Source organism: Desmodus rotundus, chromosome 8 (assembly GCF_022682495.2).
Source record: "Desmodus rotundus isolate HL8 chromosome 8, HLdesRot8A.1, whole genome shotgun sequence".
Taxonomy (NCBI): Eukaryota; Metazoa; Chordata; class Mammalia; order Chiroptera; family Phyllostomidae; genus Desmodus; species Desmodus rotundus.
In genome coordinates this window covers 60,109,773-60,126,495 of record NC_071394.1, presented here as the reverse complement: position 1 = coordinate 60,126,495, position 16,723 = coordinate 60,109,773, and the positions used below count along the sequence as shown (strand labels likewise).

Genomic DNA, 16,723 nt, shown 5'->3' with positions numbered 1-16,723 from the left:
CTAACTAAATACTTGAATAGTATTAGAACCCCCTCGATTCTTTTTGGAATTGGGCAGCTATGCATAAAGCATTTTTAGTAGTCAGATACTGCATTTTCCTTAAGTAGATTTGCAAAGTGCTGTTTATTAAAACGTATGAAAGAGTCTTTGCTGTTTACAGCATGGTTTAACATCTGAATTTTGGGTTTTTGAGGGGTGTCTAGCTCTAGTTGGAGAATTTGAAAGGTCTGAACAAAACATTGAAAATACTGTTTAAAGGAACCGTATTGTGGTTCTCCCCATCTGGCCTGTAAGATTGCTACCTATATGCTTGTCTCCCATTTTCAATCTCTTACTCCTTTGTAACAGCACCTGGTGTCAGGATGAATTTGCAAACACACGTGGACCCCCCTTAATGATTTCTAGCAGTACATCTTATGGCACCTTGCCCACAGTTTGAATTGTCTGGAGTTGGAGTCCAAGGTGCCACTGCCAAATAGCAGGGCATGAGCCCAGTAAGGCCTCTGTGCTAAACCACAGGGTTGAATTTTTGTCCTGAAGACCGTAGGGGGCAACTAAAGGATTTTAAGCTGGGGAATGGCGTGATGGAATCTCTATCACAGAAATACTCATATTACTCAGGCAGCCTGTTCGCTGCTGTTTCAGAGGAAACCTATAGGAGCAATTATTGTTTGAGCCTTTACCACCACTGATTGTGCCTGTCCCGTGTTGTCTCTGCAGGAGAGGGCTTAGTCCTGGTCCGTTTGCCACTCCAGTTTGTGGTTTCAAATTGTTTTATTTGTATTACTTTGATGCCTTTAACAATTCTGTTACTACTGTTCAGGCACACACTATTTTGACTCTGTTATGCTAGTGATTAATGTTACTATAATTACTACCATCATACAGTTAATATACAATAGACTGTGTAGCAAATGTCTTTGTACTTTTTACAAGATGTTTTGCCATCGATTTGGCCACTCCTCTTCGGTTGGTCACGGTGCTGGCTTGTTGTTGAATAGTGTGGTGTTCCTTCTTCCTCTCTGCCTGGCTGCTAAGTCTGTCATGCACTGCTGGCATCTTGCTTTGGGCGGGTGCCACATAGCTGCTGTGGCTGAACTAGCATTTCTCAGAAATGGATGTGGAGGTGGGGTGGGGAACAACCATGGTGGCATGAAGATAAGGAGACCTTCTCCTGGTCCCCTCCATGAAAAAATATGCTGCTGTGGGAGACTATGAGAACACAAACCTGCGACATGGAAATGGACGGACTGAACGGCTGACGAGGGTGTAGAATTGAAGGGGCATCCAGAAGCTCAGTCATCAAGATAAATAATATGTTAATGTGGTATTGTAAAAAGTTAAAAGTAATGTAAAGAAACTCATGATGAATGATACACTAAAATTTTAAATTAATATCAGAAACAATTACAAAACTATTTTTGAGCCTGTGGCAAAAGAAAAAATCAGCACTAATAAGCCTGTCATTTTAGATTTGGGTGTTTTGTTTGTCTTGGATTCTTCAAATTAACTTTGAGTTTTACAAATGATTGCATTAAAATATTTAAATTATTCCTACTGAATTTTTGGTGCCCTCTTAAATTTTGCACCCTGGGTGTAGGTGCCTCACTGGCTTCACCCTCACCCTGTGTGTGGCTGGATGGGTAAGAGGAAAGGACAAAGATGCTGAGAGGCAGTGTCTCCCTGGTGTTCTCTAGAAATACTGGACATACTGAGTTCTTCCTGATGGACGGACAGACGCTGGCTCTGTTCCAGGGGGATGGGCACCATCGTGATTGGTCTTAAATAATGTGAAAAGCCTTTACATGGGTGTTGGTCTTTTCTCTGAATATACACATTAGGAATTTTTAAGGGGTGTATTTGGATAATATATATATGTAAGTTTGTATGTATAGGATGGGGCAAAACTAGGTTTACAGTAGTTTGTATGGAAAATAATACAATAATAAATAATAATACAAGAATAAACTATGTTTTATGTACTCACACCGTAAACCTCCTTTTGCCCCACCGTGTGTGTGTGTGTGTGTGTACACATATTTAAAAAGCTATATGAAGGTATTTCTTATATCCACTAACTAGTGGAAAGAAATAGAATAAAACTTCTTTAGGCACTGAGTCTGCCCAGCATTTCTTCTTCAAGATTGTTCACTGTTGGATCTCAGAACCAGAGGAAGCTAAAGCTGCTTAGAGCCCCCTCTCCCCGCCTTGCTTCCTGTGAATTACTAGTCTTGTTGATTCGCTGGTTCAGCATTCCAAGCCTTGCCAAGATCTCATTCTTGGCCTCTTCACTCTTCTGCTTTGCAGTATGTGTATCGTTACTGTGGACATAAATGGAAGCTGAGCAAATGCTGTATTTTCTAAATTTGTATTTTGGCAAAGTCTAAGCTGGTGAGTTTTAGTGGTTAGTGCCAACTTTTCTGTGGTCTTTTGTGGGGGAGCTAGGTCATTCGAAAGTGCAGCATATGATGTGTAGATCTAACTTCATTGGCTTGATTCTGGCTGGGGCAGTGGAGGAGCGTAAAGGAAAATTGTACTTAGCTTTCATATCTTACACTTTTTTTTTTTTTTGGAACCCTCATCAAGGTCTGCTGAGAACAGACCCAGTACCCGAGGCTGGAGAAGATGCTGCTGCTACAATCAATGCCACAGAGACCCTGTCAGAGGAGGAACAAGAGGAGCTAAGGAGAGAGCTTGCAAAGGTAGGGGAGCATTCCTTCTACAGTCTTAAGTGTTTTGCACTTAAGATATATTGTTGTTTGTTTTTCTTAAGCACATGGTAATATCTTATAGTCAATTCCAGGGGAGAGAAAGCAATGCTTGTTCATTCACTTGTCATAGATCAGGGGAGAGGAAGTAGAAGAGATGCTACTTTGTTTTTACCTGAGAAAAGGTATATATGGGTAAAGTGGGTCTGGGAAGTAGAGTGAACCATCCTAGTAAGTATTAACTGATATCTCATTGTGGTTTTGATTGGTATTGTAGTTCCCTAGTGACCCCAAAAGTGGAATTACCTTCTGGAGGGCAGGCCCCTTGTAGTACAGGCTTCCCCTGCTATGTGAGTGTTCGAGGAACCTATCTGTATCAGTGTACCAGCTGGCATTGTTGTAAGAGGCTGCATTCGGCCTCAGTGAATTCTTTTTGAAGATTCTTTCAACACATTTGCCCATTTCATGACCGGTGATTTACGAGTGCACCTGCCCGCACTGCACTGAGTGTTCAGCAGTTTCTGACCAAAAGCAACATGACCCCCGTGCCCCACCCTCCTTATTCACCGATCTCTTCTTTAGTTGTTATTTTCCTGAATGAAGAAGTCCTCCAAGGGAAGGGTTTTGCTGATGTGGAGGAGGTGAAACAAAAAGCAGAAGCACTATAAGGCATTAAAATTGATGAGTTCAAAAACTGTTTTGAACACTGGAAAAAATTTCAATAGGCATATTGCATCAAATGGAGAGTACTTTGGAGGTGACTGAAGTTTAAACATGTAAGAATAAACACACAAGTTTTTAACAAATAAATTCCATTTTTTTGTTCCCTCCCTTGTATTGAGCATCTTTTCATGTTCTTATTAGCCATTTGTGTACCTTTTATAGAAAAGTCTATTCAAATCCTTTGCCCAGTTTTTCAAAAATTTGGGTTTTTTTTTGTTAAGATAAGAGCTCCTTATGTGATTTGCAAGTGTAATGCACAAAAGTTTTACATTTTGATGAAATCCAAGTTATTTTTTCTTAACTTGCTTGTGCTTTTGGTGTTAGAGCTAAGAACCCATTTCCAAAACTTAGATCATGAAGATTTATCCCTGTGTTTTCTTCTAAGACTTTTAGCTCTTCCATTTAAGCCTTTGATCCATTTTGAGTTAATCTTTGTATGTGGTTTGTGGTAGAGGTTCAGCTTCATTCTTTTGCATGTGAATATTTCGTTTCCCCTGAACAGGGCAAGTGCTGAGCAAACCTTCAGAGGCCAGGCAACCTGCTTCACCACTTTGTGGCTCTGTCTCAGGGGAGGTTTTGGAGAGGGGACGGTGCTGCTTGCCTGGCCCCTGGAGGTTTGCTCAGCACTCGCTCTGTTTCTAGCCACTTCATTTTCTACCTGTATGCAACCGGTGCCCTTCCAGTTGTTGCCCTCATGCTGAATCCCCAAGGAGGTGGCTCTGCATAAGTTCTAAGTCTGTGCCAGCCTTTTAAGAGGAGTTTCCTGAAAATCCAGCAGTTTCTTCCACCGCCTCAACACACACTGATTTTTAAAGCCAGAAGTTACGGGGATTTATCTTGCTGGCGCTGGAACCCTGGGCTGTGTGGTCTGGCCTGGGGCTGGGATCCCTCACTCCGGTGGTATCCCTCCCAATTTTTATCCACCACACGTGAATGTGCGACTGGCCATTCAGCCCCCTTTCTGCAGCACACAGCGTCTCAGCGCCTCTCTGCCTGTCTCTGTGTCTCTGCCCTTCCTGCCCATCTGGATGAATGTGGCTTCTTTAAATCCTTGGTTGTTGGACTTCCGTACAGCTCAGTTTCTGATGTTTCTGGGTGATAGTTGTTTTGAATGTGTTTGAAGCATGTTTATCTATACCTCCATGTTGACTGGAAGTTCCTGATTGATTTTCATATGTTTAATCACCCTTGCATTCTTGAGATAAATCCTACTTGCTCATGGCAAACAGACATACCTTGTTTCATGGCGCCTCGCTTTACTGCTCATCACAGTTGTTGCTGTTGAGGGCAAGACCCTCCATCAGCTAAAAAAAAAGAATTAGATCTCACTTTATATGAAGACTCACTTTATATGAAGACTCACTATATTGTGGTGGTCTGGAAATGAACCCGCAGTATCTCTGAAATACACCCGTATAAATTTTTTATTATCTGTTCGATTTGATTTGTATTATGTTGAGTATTTTTGCATCTATTCATCAGAGAAATTGGCCTACAGTATTCTGTTCTTATGATATCTTTGTCTAATTTTTGTATCAGGCTAATACTGGCCTTTCAGAATGAGTTAGGGAGTATTTTATGTCCTTCTATTATGTGGAAGAATTAATTGCCATTAATTCTTTAAATACTTGGTAGAATTTACAAGTAAAGACATCTGGTTTTGGACTTTTCTTTGGAGGCTTTTGATTACTGATATAATCTCTTTACATGTTGTAGGTCTGTTTAGATTTTCTATTTTTTGGAGGATCCGTTTTTTTAAATTGAATTTATTGGGGTAACATTGGTTAAGAAAATTATATAGGTTTCAGGTGTACAATTCTATAATACATCATCTATAAATTGTATTGTGTGTTCACCACCCCAAGTTAAGTCTCCTTCCATCACCATTTAACCCCCCCTTTATTTACCCTCTTCTGCTTCCCCCCACTCCCTAATGGAGGGTCAGTTTTGATCACTTATGTGTTTTTTGGAAATTGTCTACTTTATCTAGGTTATCTAGATTGTTGGGATACAGTTGTTCATAGTATTCTCATATAAACCTTTTTATTTTTGTAAGATCAGTAGTAATGTTGCTACTTCATTTCTGTTTTCACTTATTTGTGTCTTTGCTTTTATTTTTTTTCCATGAGTCTTGCTCAGTGATAATCAACATTTTTCATCTCATGGCACACATAAACTAATTACTAAAATTCTGTGGCACACCAAAAAATTGGGGTTTTTTTGCCAATCTGACAAAAGTAGATATAATTTTCATTTATTCACCCTGGACATCTAATTTGTAATTGGCTATAGTCATTGTCTTATTTGACAATCTAAAGGAAAAAGAAGTCAGTTCTCCTGACCAAATAATCAGGTATTGCATGTTTTAAAAATTCTTGCGGCACACTGGTTGAAGATTGCAGGGCTATCTAAAGGTTTGGCGGTTTTGTTGATCTTTTTAAAGAAGCAGTTTTTGGTTTCCTTGATTTTTTTCTCTTGTTTTTATTTTCTCCATTTTGTTTATCTTCACTCTAATGTTTATTATTTCCTTCCTTGTGTTACCTTTGGGTTCAGTGTACTTTTCTTTTCCTGGTTTCTTAAGGTGTAATATTAGGTATTGATTGGAGGCCTGTGAATTTCCCTCTGAGCACCACTTTCACTGTGTCCCGGAAATCTCAACGTGTTACGGTTTTGTCCTCATTTATCTCAAAGGATTTTCTAATTTCCTTTGTGATTTCTTCTTTAACTCATTGATGGCTTAAGACTGTGTTGTTCAACTTTCATACATTTTGAATTTTCTATTTTTCCTTTTTTTTGATTTCTTGTTTCATTCTATAGTGGTTGGAGAAGATACTTTATATGATTTTAGACCTATTGAGACTGACGTTTTTGCCTGATGTGCTCTGTCCTGGAGAATAGAAGTGTCCACTTACAACCACCTAGCTAAGGCTGGTCAGTCAGCATGAGGGGGTCCACAAGGGACTTCTGCAGGAATCTCTGGGGGAGGCAGTTTGATTTATTTATGGCTGTGGCTTTGGCACATGCTGGGACTGACATTTCCCATATAAACTCATATGAAATATGCAAAGAGGTTAGATTTGTGCATGTTTGGTAGGAGATGGAGATTAGTTTGATTTAGTATGCAAATATGAGTTTTAGGGCATTCAAGTGGAAATGTCCAGCAAGAAATGTGGACCAGGTGTCAGGAGAGGGGGTGCTAGAATAATTTGAAGCGGTTCTAGTCCTAATCCTATGTGGATAGCTGAGTAAGGAAGTATGGGGACAGGGGAGAGGGTTAAGGACAACTGAGGACATCTCAACATAGGAATATGTAGAAGAGAAAAGAGAAGCCCTACAGGAGAGATAAACACATAACCAGTTTACTTAACAACGTATTCTATTTTATTTTTAAAGAGACAGATAAATGAATCAAAAAATGTTTCAAAGTGACTTGAGAATTTTGAGTACAGTTTTACACTAATAGTATTAACCTATCGAATGACATTGCTGTATTCTTACCCTAACCTCTTCCTCACAGGTGGAAGAAGAAATCCAGACTCTGTCTCAGGTGTTGGCAGCAAAAGAGAAGCATCTAGCAGAGATCAAGCGGAAACTTGGAATCAATTCACTGCAGGAGTTAAAACAGAACATTGCCAAAGGGTGGCAAGATGTGACTGCAACACCAGTGTATGTCCCCTTGATCACACACTTTTGTAGAGAATGTAAAGGATATTTTTGCTCCTTTTGTCTGGGGAGGGGAATAGAAAGGCAAGGCAGAGAATTCTGCAACTTTTGATATGATATCATCTTGATGCATTTTGTTCCCCAGTGCAGGGAGGAGCACACATCTAGTAACTTTCTATCCATACACGGAGTCAGTGGAAAAACACACAGGAAACTGTCCTGTGACTGTGTCACCATAAACTGCTGTTTGTTTTTAATATTGACCTTTAAAGGGTAATTCTTTTTTATGATATGGGTTCTTGACCCTTTTGCTATAGATATCATATCCTCTCATTTTGTTTTTGTTTCCCCTTTGCTAATCACTGGGGAGCTGAGAAGAGGGAGGTGGTAAATCATACCTTTGTGTCTCAGCAAATATCACAAGTCTCAAGTGTCTCAAGTGTCACAGCTCTTCTAGATATTGTATCTTTACATCCTCTGTTGGGAGTCCACAAGCCCTTACTTGTTAGCTCCATAGACATAAAGCATTAAAAAAATGCTTTGTGCCCATTCAATTCATTTAGATAATTTTCTAGCCCCTTTTTAGGAAATAAACTTGTAAAAAGCATGTGAGGAATTTGATTCCATTTTGTCTTGTTTGGCTTAACTGGCAAAGGCAAGGATAAGAGGTGTCATTTTTTTCAGCCTCTGGCTCATTTTTATTGTTGTTTCAGGACTATTTTTAGTCCTAACCCTAACTGACTTTGCCCTGCATCTAAGATAGATAAAGCCTCTATCTGTAGGCCTCTATCTTTCTGGCTGTCCTGGGGCAATGCAGAAGGTTGTCCCCAAAGTGATGGTTAAGGATTTAGAAGCTGTGATGATGCTGACCTGGTGGTTGTGAAGGATTTTAGATGTTCTAGAAAAAAAGGGTTTAGTTTCCTTTGCTTTTTTTTTATAATTTGATATAGATACAAGAGGACATCTGAAACTTTGTCTCAAGCTGGACAGAAGGCTTCTGCTGCTTTCGCATCTGTGGGGTCTGTCATCACCAAAAAGCTGGAAGATGTAAAGTATGTCCTATTTTTTCTTGCTTGTTAAGTGTCTGAGGCAAATGACAATAGGTTATGGTAGCCTTAGTGTCCTGATTCTGGTTCTGGGTGACACTGGATTCCATTCCAGGGGAGGCGGGCATGACATCAAACCAAGGCCTGAAAGATTGTCTCAGTTCCTTTAGGCATAGTGTTCAAAATGATCACCCTATGAATTCACTTAAGGTTCTTGAACATTTCTGGTTGTAAACTTTTGTCCTTTGAGTTCTTCCTGATCATATAGGGGAGGGGTGTCAAACTCATTTTCACTGAGGGCCACATCAGCCTCTTGGTTGCCTTCAAAGGGCTGAAATAATTTTAGGACTGTATAAATGTAACTACTCCTTAACTGTTAAGGCGTTGAAATTACATTTGCCCCTTTGAAGGCAACTGCTAGGGTTGCCTTTCACCATGAGGCTGATGTGGACCCCGGTGAAAATGAGTTTGACACCCCTGATATTGGGTATGTCCCTCGTGGTTGCAAGTTGTGGCCATGGGCTGAGCCTGGTGCCTCACTGGTGGTGAGTCCAGGAGCACCGAAGTGCAAGCATGGCCTGAGACCAGCCTTCCTTCTCTGTGGTTTGTTTTACACCATGCTGTCCCTGTACCAGGCTCACTTGTGCACTGATTTTGCAATCATTTGTAAGCCATGTCTGCTCCTGCTTATGCCCAAATCTTGATTTTGTGCTGTTGCTTTTTAGTTTGGATTTCTATATATTTTAGATGAATCTGCAGAATTTTCCTGGCTACCGTGATAAACCCACTTCCCGGTTCTTTTGTGCACCCCCTACCACGTGGATTAGAATAGTGCCGGGAAGGACAGATGAGGTTTCAATTGGCTGTGCTTTTGTTGGCATGAAAGATTTGTGTTTTAAAAACAAAACCCTTAGATTGCATGACTTTGTGTTTTTCATTTATGGGGACAATAAATTTTACAACCAGAATTTTGTTGGCTGAAAAAGTTTGGCACTGTGTGTTAGACTTTGTACTCAAAACACCAAACACCTTACTCTTTATGTTTGTTCTATGGTCATTCTAAGTATAATGTGAGGAACGCGGTGTTCTTGAACCCTGTTGGTGGAGACATACACACCCATCAGGTGCTCTCATTTCCTTTTGTGCGGACTCAATGTTACAGCATTTCAGAATCCAGTTAAAAACTTGTGTAACTTTCAAAAAGTAGGTGATTTAATTGGTTTAGGTTTACCCAAACTTCCTTTTTTTTAATGCTTACTCTGGCTTCTTGCAGATTGCAAGTCTTTTCACACTCCTTTAGGTAAGGAGAGTCTGAGCTCTGCAGCTCAGCGGTCGTCTGACGCAAGTGTGCTGCTTTAGGTTGTGATGCCACACTGGATGGTCGTGTTCGTCCACTCCATAATTTTCTTGCATTTGGAATACTATTCTCTCTAGTGCTATTCCTGTTTTTTTAAGGGAGGGTTTCTTGTATACCATGGATATTGGATAAGTTAAAAAAAGAATTTGACACTGTGGTATAAGGACTGTGAAAACAATTTTAATTTTTACTTTTTTTCTTTTAAAGAAGCATCTCGACCATGGCATGCAGAATTCCTCCCTTTTAATGTCTGACTTTGTTTGTTTTTGATGCTGTCATTTCTTTGGTGCCCTTGGAAGGATGGGTCCTTCACCAGGGTCCCATTTTACATTCATAATAGACTGGCTCACACTGGTATTCGTCTGTCTTATACAGCTTACTCAAAATATTTTTCTGTATATGGTAAAATATATGTGAGAAAATATACTATTATAAGTATACTATAAACTATATTATTACTTTTTGGTACCTGTCTTATTAGCTTATAGATTTTACTATTTCTTTTTTACCATAATTATATTCCTTAACTGTGCACACAAGAAAGTTCCATGGTTGTAAAAGGGAAAATAAAGTCTATCAGGCCCAAAGAGAAGGTCGATCAAAAAGACATCAGCCCAAATCATGGCTTGTAGGAGGAATCTTTGTGATGCAGCCTTCTGCTCTCCCTCCCACACAGACCATGTAGCTAGTCAGTGGAACTGAGGTGGGGGAAGGTCTTCAGAATGCAGCCAGAGAATGATGGGTAGTCACCATCTCTGTTCTGTTCATGCGAATTGTCTTCTCAGGCACTCCCTATCTAGCTATTTGTCTTAAGCAAATGGGAACTTTTGGCCAAGACCCTTCTGTCCTAGGGACACTTAGCCCTGGAGATCAGAGTAAATCATATGGAGAGATCAACTCTAAATATTGAACCACTTAAAGCTAAAATTGTGCTTTTTAAAAAAATAAGAAATCAGTGATTGGAGGTAATTCTGTATCTTTGGTCTTCAATTAAAAATGGTCAAAGTGTTCCAGGCAACTGTTCAAGATATTTATCTAAAGTTATGTGAGTTATGTGTGAATCCGGGCTCAGTCCCATCATCCATCCCGCTGACATTGAGTGGCTACTGCGGGCAGGTCCAAAGGATAACCAGAGGTGGTTCCTGTTTGGAAAGACCTTAAAATCTTAGAGTGGATGGAGTTGGGGGAAGGCAGTGGGGACTGGCAAGGAGTTGGGAATGGGAGAGTCCTGTTAATACCTGGTTACAAAGCAATGTTCGATGTGATATGAACACAAGTATGAAGATGTGTAAGTGCTGTTGAGAAGTGATGTTTCATCAGTGTGATCACTTTTGCTCTGCCTTTGAAAAGACTGAGCAACTGCACACAAGATGGAGCCCCATGTGCTGTCTTACTGATTCATCAGAAGTTTTCAGTGTTGTTGTTCTTCTCCAGCTCCTCATTGCAGTCACTTCTTTCATTTTTTAAAAAATGGTAGAGATTTTACTCTCTACCATTTTCAGTCCTGTTTTTAATGAAACAGGACTTCCATGCATATGAATACATGGAAGTTAAAGTAACGCTTTTGATTCACACTTGGAAACGAGAAAGAAGATTATCTTTTGAAAGCTAAATTTTATAATTCTTACAGATTAAAAGTTGGGTAAATTAATTTAAAAAATAATTTCTAGGTCAAGAAGTCCTGATTGTAATCTGACTTAATGTGTTCATATATAATTTAAAAATACATGAAAACATATATAAGGGGGAACATATATTAAGAAAAACCTATTTGTTAAATCAGTGAGTCACAGAGACAATTACCGGTCATGAGACCCCTGAGAACCAGCCAAGGAGAGGGAGCTAAGGTAGATTTTTAGTGTTTCACTCCCAGCAGCATGGCCTTTTGAGGATGCAGGAGGCCCTTGAAATAACTTGGTTAATCCTGTTAACCCCCCTTTGTTCAGGGGCTGTGCTTAACCAGCAGGTGCATGGCAGTGATTTTACTCTCTGGAGGAATTGTGGGTATTTTGCTGAATTTTAGACTCAGCAAGTTTGTATTTTATGTTGTCAATCATTAAATGACACTTGGGATTTAGATATCTGTCTTAAGCCTTGGGTGGGGGTGTGAGGAGAAGAAAGAGGAGGAGGAGGAGGGAGCTGTTTTTGATGCCATGAGAATTAGGTAGTGAGGTCTGGGGTCACGCTTGGGATGTGGTAGTGAGCATTATCCTGAGAGGCCCTCTGGGGACAGCCAGCTTTTCCCTCAGGTGGTGTGTTCGTATCCACCCCTATCCTGTATGCTTAGTTTCTACACATATATGGTAAGCACTGACTCATGCTTTAATATTTTGAGAGAAACTTTAAAAGTCGTCATTCCATTTGGTTCTTGTGTTAAACATTGATTTTGGTGTTATTAATAGCATACTATTATAATTTCAGTAGCCTTATTAGTCAAGTAGTTTGATATATTTAAGAGGAAATGCTAATTAACTTTGTGTTTCCAAAGGAAATTTCTTTTATGTGTGTTTCTTCATATAAATCTCTAGACATTTTTTACTTGTTTGGGGCTCCTCTGCATTCTTGTAGCTGGCACAGGGTCCCAAAAAATGTTTTCCTCCACATGTAAGCTCAGGTATCTCCCACTGACTGACAGAGGCTGAGTGCCCTAATCCCTCCATCTCTGGACAAGAATCTCAATTGTCTGAACTCTTTTTTTTTTTCACTTAGTCCCCAGAGTTGGTAGATCACCAGGAGGTTAGCTGTGTTTCAGGTGTCATATGATGATGGCAGAAATGCCTGTGGTAACGTGGCTGTAGGCAGCTTTTTTGTGGTCCAAGGAAAGGCCAGTAACATCTGGAATTCTTGTATTGTAAACTAAAAAGGATGATTTTTATTAATTTCCACCCTTCAAATATGGATCCAGCACCAAGCAGGAAAAGAATTAGCAAATTCCTCCCAGAATAGGTCCCCACTGTTCTACGATAGAAAATGCTGAGCTGTGTGGATCTTTCCTGTGTTATGAAGACATTAAGTACGAAGATGTCCAAGTGGTTCGTTTACTGGTTACCTTGACTACACCAACTGCTGCATGTCTTGACTTGTATCAAGCTCCTAATCCAGATTATTACATGTTAATGGAAAACTAGATTTGGGGAGCTACACTTGAAACACATTGTCACTTATAACTGAGTCTTTGAGAAAATTAAGTCCTAAACACACAGTATTTAAAAAGAATAGAGAATACCTTAGACTGTCCAACTTACCCAAAATAAATTGTTTACCAAAAATGCTGTGTCAGTGATCAAAGTATTCTAAGCATAGTAACAGTACCTGCAGGACTTTGTGAGCCCAGGAATGAACTCTCATCTTGTGAGGTGACCTCTATGGGAGATAGCTGAGAGTAGGTAACCTTGAACCTGACCAGTTGGTCTTAGTAAAACAGGGGCCAAATGTTATTTGAATGACCACTGAGAACAGTTAGTTTACCCCCTGGCTGGTGTGGCTCAGTGAATAGAGTGCCGGCCTGCAAACCAAAGGATCACTGGTTCAATTCCCAGTCTGGGCACAGTCTGGGTTGTGGGCCAGGTCCTCAGTTGTGGGCGCACAAGATACAACCACACATTGATGTTTCTCTCCCTCTCTTTCTCCTTCCCTTACTCTCTCTAAAAATAAACAGTATCTTTAAAAAAAAATAAGTTTAATTGGCATGAAGTACAAGTGTCTCTTATTAGAAAATCGATACTCGTACCACTAAGGAGGGATAGGCAAATCATTTAACATCACCAACTAAATGATTTATTTTGAACTTTCCTGTTCTGGTAACAGATATGTGGGAGAAAGATGGCTGAGGAGCCCTTTCCTGGCCTGGCTTGTGTGTGTGTACCTGTGTGTGTGCATTGGCTTTTGAGGGGAGGCGGTGAACACTAAATTAGAAGTCCCAAAGACCCAAGTTCCATTCTTGATTCTGCTGTGATCTTCAGTAAGTCATTTAACTTCTAAGCCTTGGTGCTCAATGACCAACAGATACAGGTGAAAGCACTTTACAGTTTCCAACGTGCTGCAAAAACATGCAAACTGAATCATTAGCTCTGTTTAACTACCTAGGTCAAATTGCCTGAGGAATAAAAGTAAATTATGTTGGAATAACTTTGATCCCCTCCACCTCAAAAAGTAGACAATTCTTCATGGTGCCAAAGGAACAGGCTTCTAGGAAGTTAAGTTTTATTTTATAATGCCTAATCACCACTGTGCTAACTTCATTCCTGTCTCTTTTTAATGCTGCCTTAGTATACGCTCCATTCAACATTCAATTAGCATGCCTGCTATGAGGTAAAGTATATTTTTACAAAATGTAGTTGGTTTTCTGCTTTCTTATTCTTTATTGAGATGATTACCTTGAACTGTTCTGAAGTAGGGATCTAGAGTTCTAAACAAGCTGCATGTTTAACACTGGACCATTTTTCATCTGCTTTTCCCATGTTAGGATGGGTGCAAGAGCTCCATTAAATGTTTTGATTTTAAAAAAATATTATTTTGTAAACCTATTGTTTTGTATCTGAAATCTGTTCCATTGAAAATGTGACCATGACTCAATAAACCCCCTTTTCACGGAGAGAGGTGCCCTGACCTCTGTCCACAGTAGCTTATTACAATCCCCTTTCTCCACCCTTCTATTTCCAAGGCCCTTCTCCCATTGTGATGTTTGGAGCCACCTGTGATTTAATTCTTCCATCCTCTTTCATAAAGAAACACTTGCAAATGGCTCATGTTATAACTTCATCTACCTGTCTAGAGAGGCAGGCAGAGGGTCCCTAACAGTGTATTTGGCTTAAATGTCAATGTGCAACAGAACCACCTGGAGGGCTTGTTAAAAGCCCCATGCTTGCCACCTTCCCACCTAGGTTCTGATGTTCTCGGCCTAGGGTGTGGGACCTGAGAATCAGCATTGTGAACAGCTTCCTGAGAGTTGCTGATGCAGCTGGTCTGGGGGCCACATTTTGGGAATGGCTGCCTATCACTACTGTGGGAAGGAGGAAGCCCCTGTTCCCATTCTTACCTTTTTCATCTTGGTAGCAGGAAGGATATTTGAGGTTGGGTGGATGGTATAAGAACTTCAGACACCCCAACAGGAGCAACATAGGCACTGTGAACCTCCTTGATGAATGTGAGTTAACATGAAGGTATGGGAGAGGCTTTCCATGGGCTCAGAGAGCTTGTATCAGTGGGGCAGCTTTGTGAAGAGGCCAAGCCACGTTTCTGTGCTCCTCCCTTTGTCTCTTCTTCACTATTATGAAGCCCCCTGGGACCCTGATCCCTGTTATGGGGCCTCCTCTGTTCTACTTGTCCTGCTTGGTGACGTGGGTTCACGTAGGAATTACACCAGGCAACAAGTGAACTTCAACACGAGTTCTAGAGCATGGTACCTTAACCAAAATTAAAGTGACCTAATAGTGGCATTTTCTGGTACTGTGACAAGTTGGTTGGGAAAGTGACAGCATTGATGTGTTATCTGACTTGTTTTCTTGTCACACAGGTACTTATCTATACTTATCTATATTTATGTCTAAGACTGGCTTAATGGGATCAAAAGCATCATTGTAAAAATCTTAGAAGTGGATAATCTTACATAACACATATTTGTGTGTATGCCCGCACACCTGTGGTATAGATAAATACAACTGTTCTTTTGCTGATAGTAATGGTTATGAGGATTATAATCAACTAATGATGTTTTCAAAATTGGTAGGGTTATCTTTCAGTGCTCATGATTTTACTATTTGTTTCTTTTTCTCTCTCCACAGAAACTCTCCAACTTTCAAATCATTTGAAGAAAAGGTTGAAAACTTAAAGGCAAGTAGAGAGGTGAACAGGGTCTTTGTGTTATCTTCTTTGGTGTGGGTAAATTACTCAAATCACTATCTGTTTCTAAAATAACAACTTTAATAACTTTAAATTATAAATGGGTATTTAAGGTGATCAACTTTTAATCAAATTTTTGACTATGTTGTAGCATGGTAGCATTCTAAGTGCTGAAAAGAAATGCATGATTTAAAAAACAATAGTACTTTAGAAGTTGTGATGCTCTTAGCATTATGCACTTCAAATACTTTTATAATTGGAGAACATTTAATATAAATTTTATTGTAGAAAATCAAAAGCAATATAGAAAGCACAAAAGTAAAAAAAAAAATTGGTCCTACCACCCAGAGACAGTGCTATATGTATATGATTCCTAATAGTTTTTAAAAAAGGATTAACTATACATCATAAACATTTTTTATGTCATTTAGTATTCTTTCTCAATATTATGTGTAATGGTTGCTTACATATGCCTTATAATGGATATTGTTTGTTCAATAATCGATTATTGGACATTCTTATTATGATGATGATCCTATGGTGATAATCATTGCTGATTCACTGTTTTTTGATTGCTTTGATTGCTTCACTGAATAATTGCTTCAGTGAAGTTGGAGGTTTTCCAATAATGATTAGCTTTATTAACTTGTAAATTATATTATCTTCAAGATTATATTCAAAATTATAAAAGCATCCACTCTTAGGATCACAAGTCACTGGAAAGGTCATTTAGTTCCCATCTACTGTGCAGTCTTCTCTACAGAGTTTGGGCAAAGCCCGTATGTTCATTTCTTCCTAAACTAATTCTGATAATTATGGTGGATATTTTTTAAGGATTAAAATGAGTATCTTAAATGTTTTATATAAATCAACTTAAAATCAAATATTCAGATTTAGTTTTTTAGAATTGTGATGTAGTCCCTTATTTTTATTTATTTTTTGAAGGTTTTTTTTTAGATTTTATTCATTTTTTAGAGAGAAGGGAAGGAGAGAGGGAGAGATATACATCAGTGTGTGGTTGCCTCTCGAGTGCCCCCTACTGGGGACCTGACCCACAAACCAGGCATGTGCCCTGACTGGGAATAGAACCAGAGACCCTCTAGTTTGCAGGTCAGCACTTAACCCACGGAGCCACACCAGCCAGGGCTGTAGCCCCTTATTTTTAAATTATAGAAGCCGGGTCTGCTTATGGAGAGAAAACCAAACCCTGTTAGGTTGTAATCAAGGCCATAGGTGATGGCAAATTAAGTTAGTGCCAATGGGACAAAGTCAAGAGATGTTTAGTATTTAGAAACAACAGACAAAAAGGTAGTGATTGATCAGATGTGGAGTAAGAAGGGGACATATCACCAGATCACAATTACTCCCACGTGCGTGAGTTGTTT

General features: G+C 39.6%; 1 protein-coding gene and 1 long non-coding RNA gene across 9 annotated transcripts in view; one reads left to right on the top strand and one right to left on the bottom strand.

Annotated features, from left to right (window-relative positions):
* LOC128781522 (uncharacterized) overlaps window positions 1-16,723 on the bottom strand; it is a 37,161-nt gene that overhangs the window by 12,045 nt on the left and 8,393 nt on the right. Inside the window, exon 2 of the long non-coding RNA XR_008427516.2 lies at window positions 4,667-4,735. This is a non-coding gene — a long non-coding RNA (uncharacterized lncRNA). The remainder of the gene's footprint in view (window positions 1-4,666; window positions 4,736-16,723) is intronic.
* Window positions 1-16,723, top strand: part of TPD52 (tumor protein D52) — an 86,273-nt gene that overhangs the window by 65,842 nt on the left and 3,708 nt on the right. For 3 of the 8 annotated variants that reach the window (XM_053930028.2, XM_053930027.2, XM_045186142.3), the window contains 6 exons: window positions 2,587-2,702; window positions 6,949-7,097; window positions 8,045-8,146; window positions 9,414-9,440; window positions 13,767-13,808; window positions 15,281-15,341. In XM_053930028.2, the coding sequence (XP_053786003.1) occupies window positions 2,587-2,702; window positions 6,949-7,097; window positions 8,045-8,146; window positions 9,414-9,440; window positions 13,767-13,808; window positions 15,281-15,341 (497 nt within the window). The remainder of the gene's footprint in view (window positions 1-2,586; window positions 2,703-6,948; window positions 7,098-8,044; window positions 8,147-9,413; window positions 9,441-13,766; window positions 13,809-15,280; window positions 15,342-16,723) is intronic. The other 5 variants (XM_045186143.2, XM_024578339.3, XM_045186144.2 and 2 more) reach the window with 5 other exon arrangements.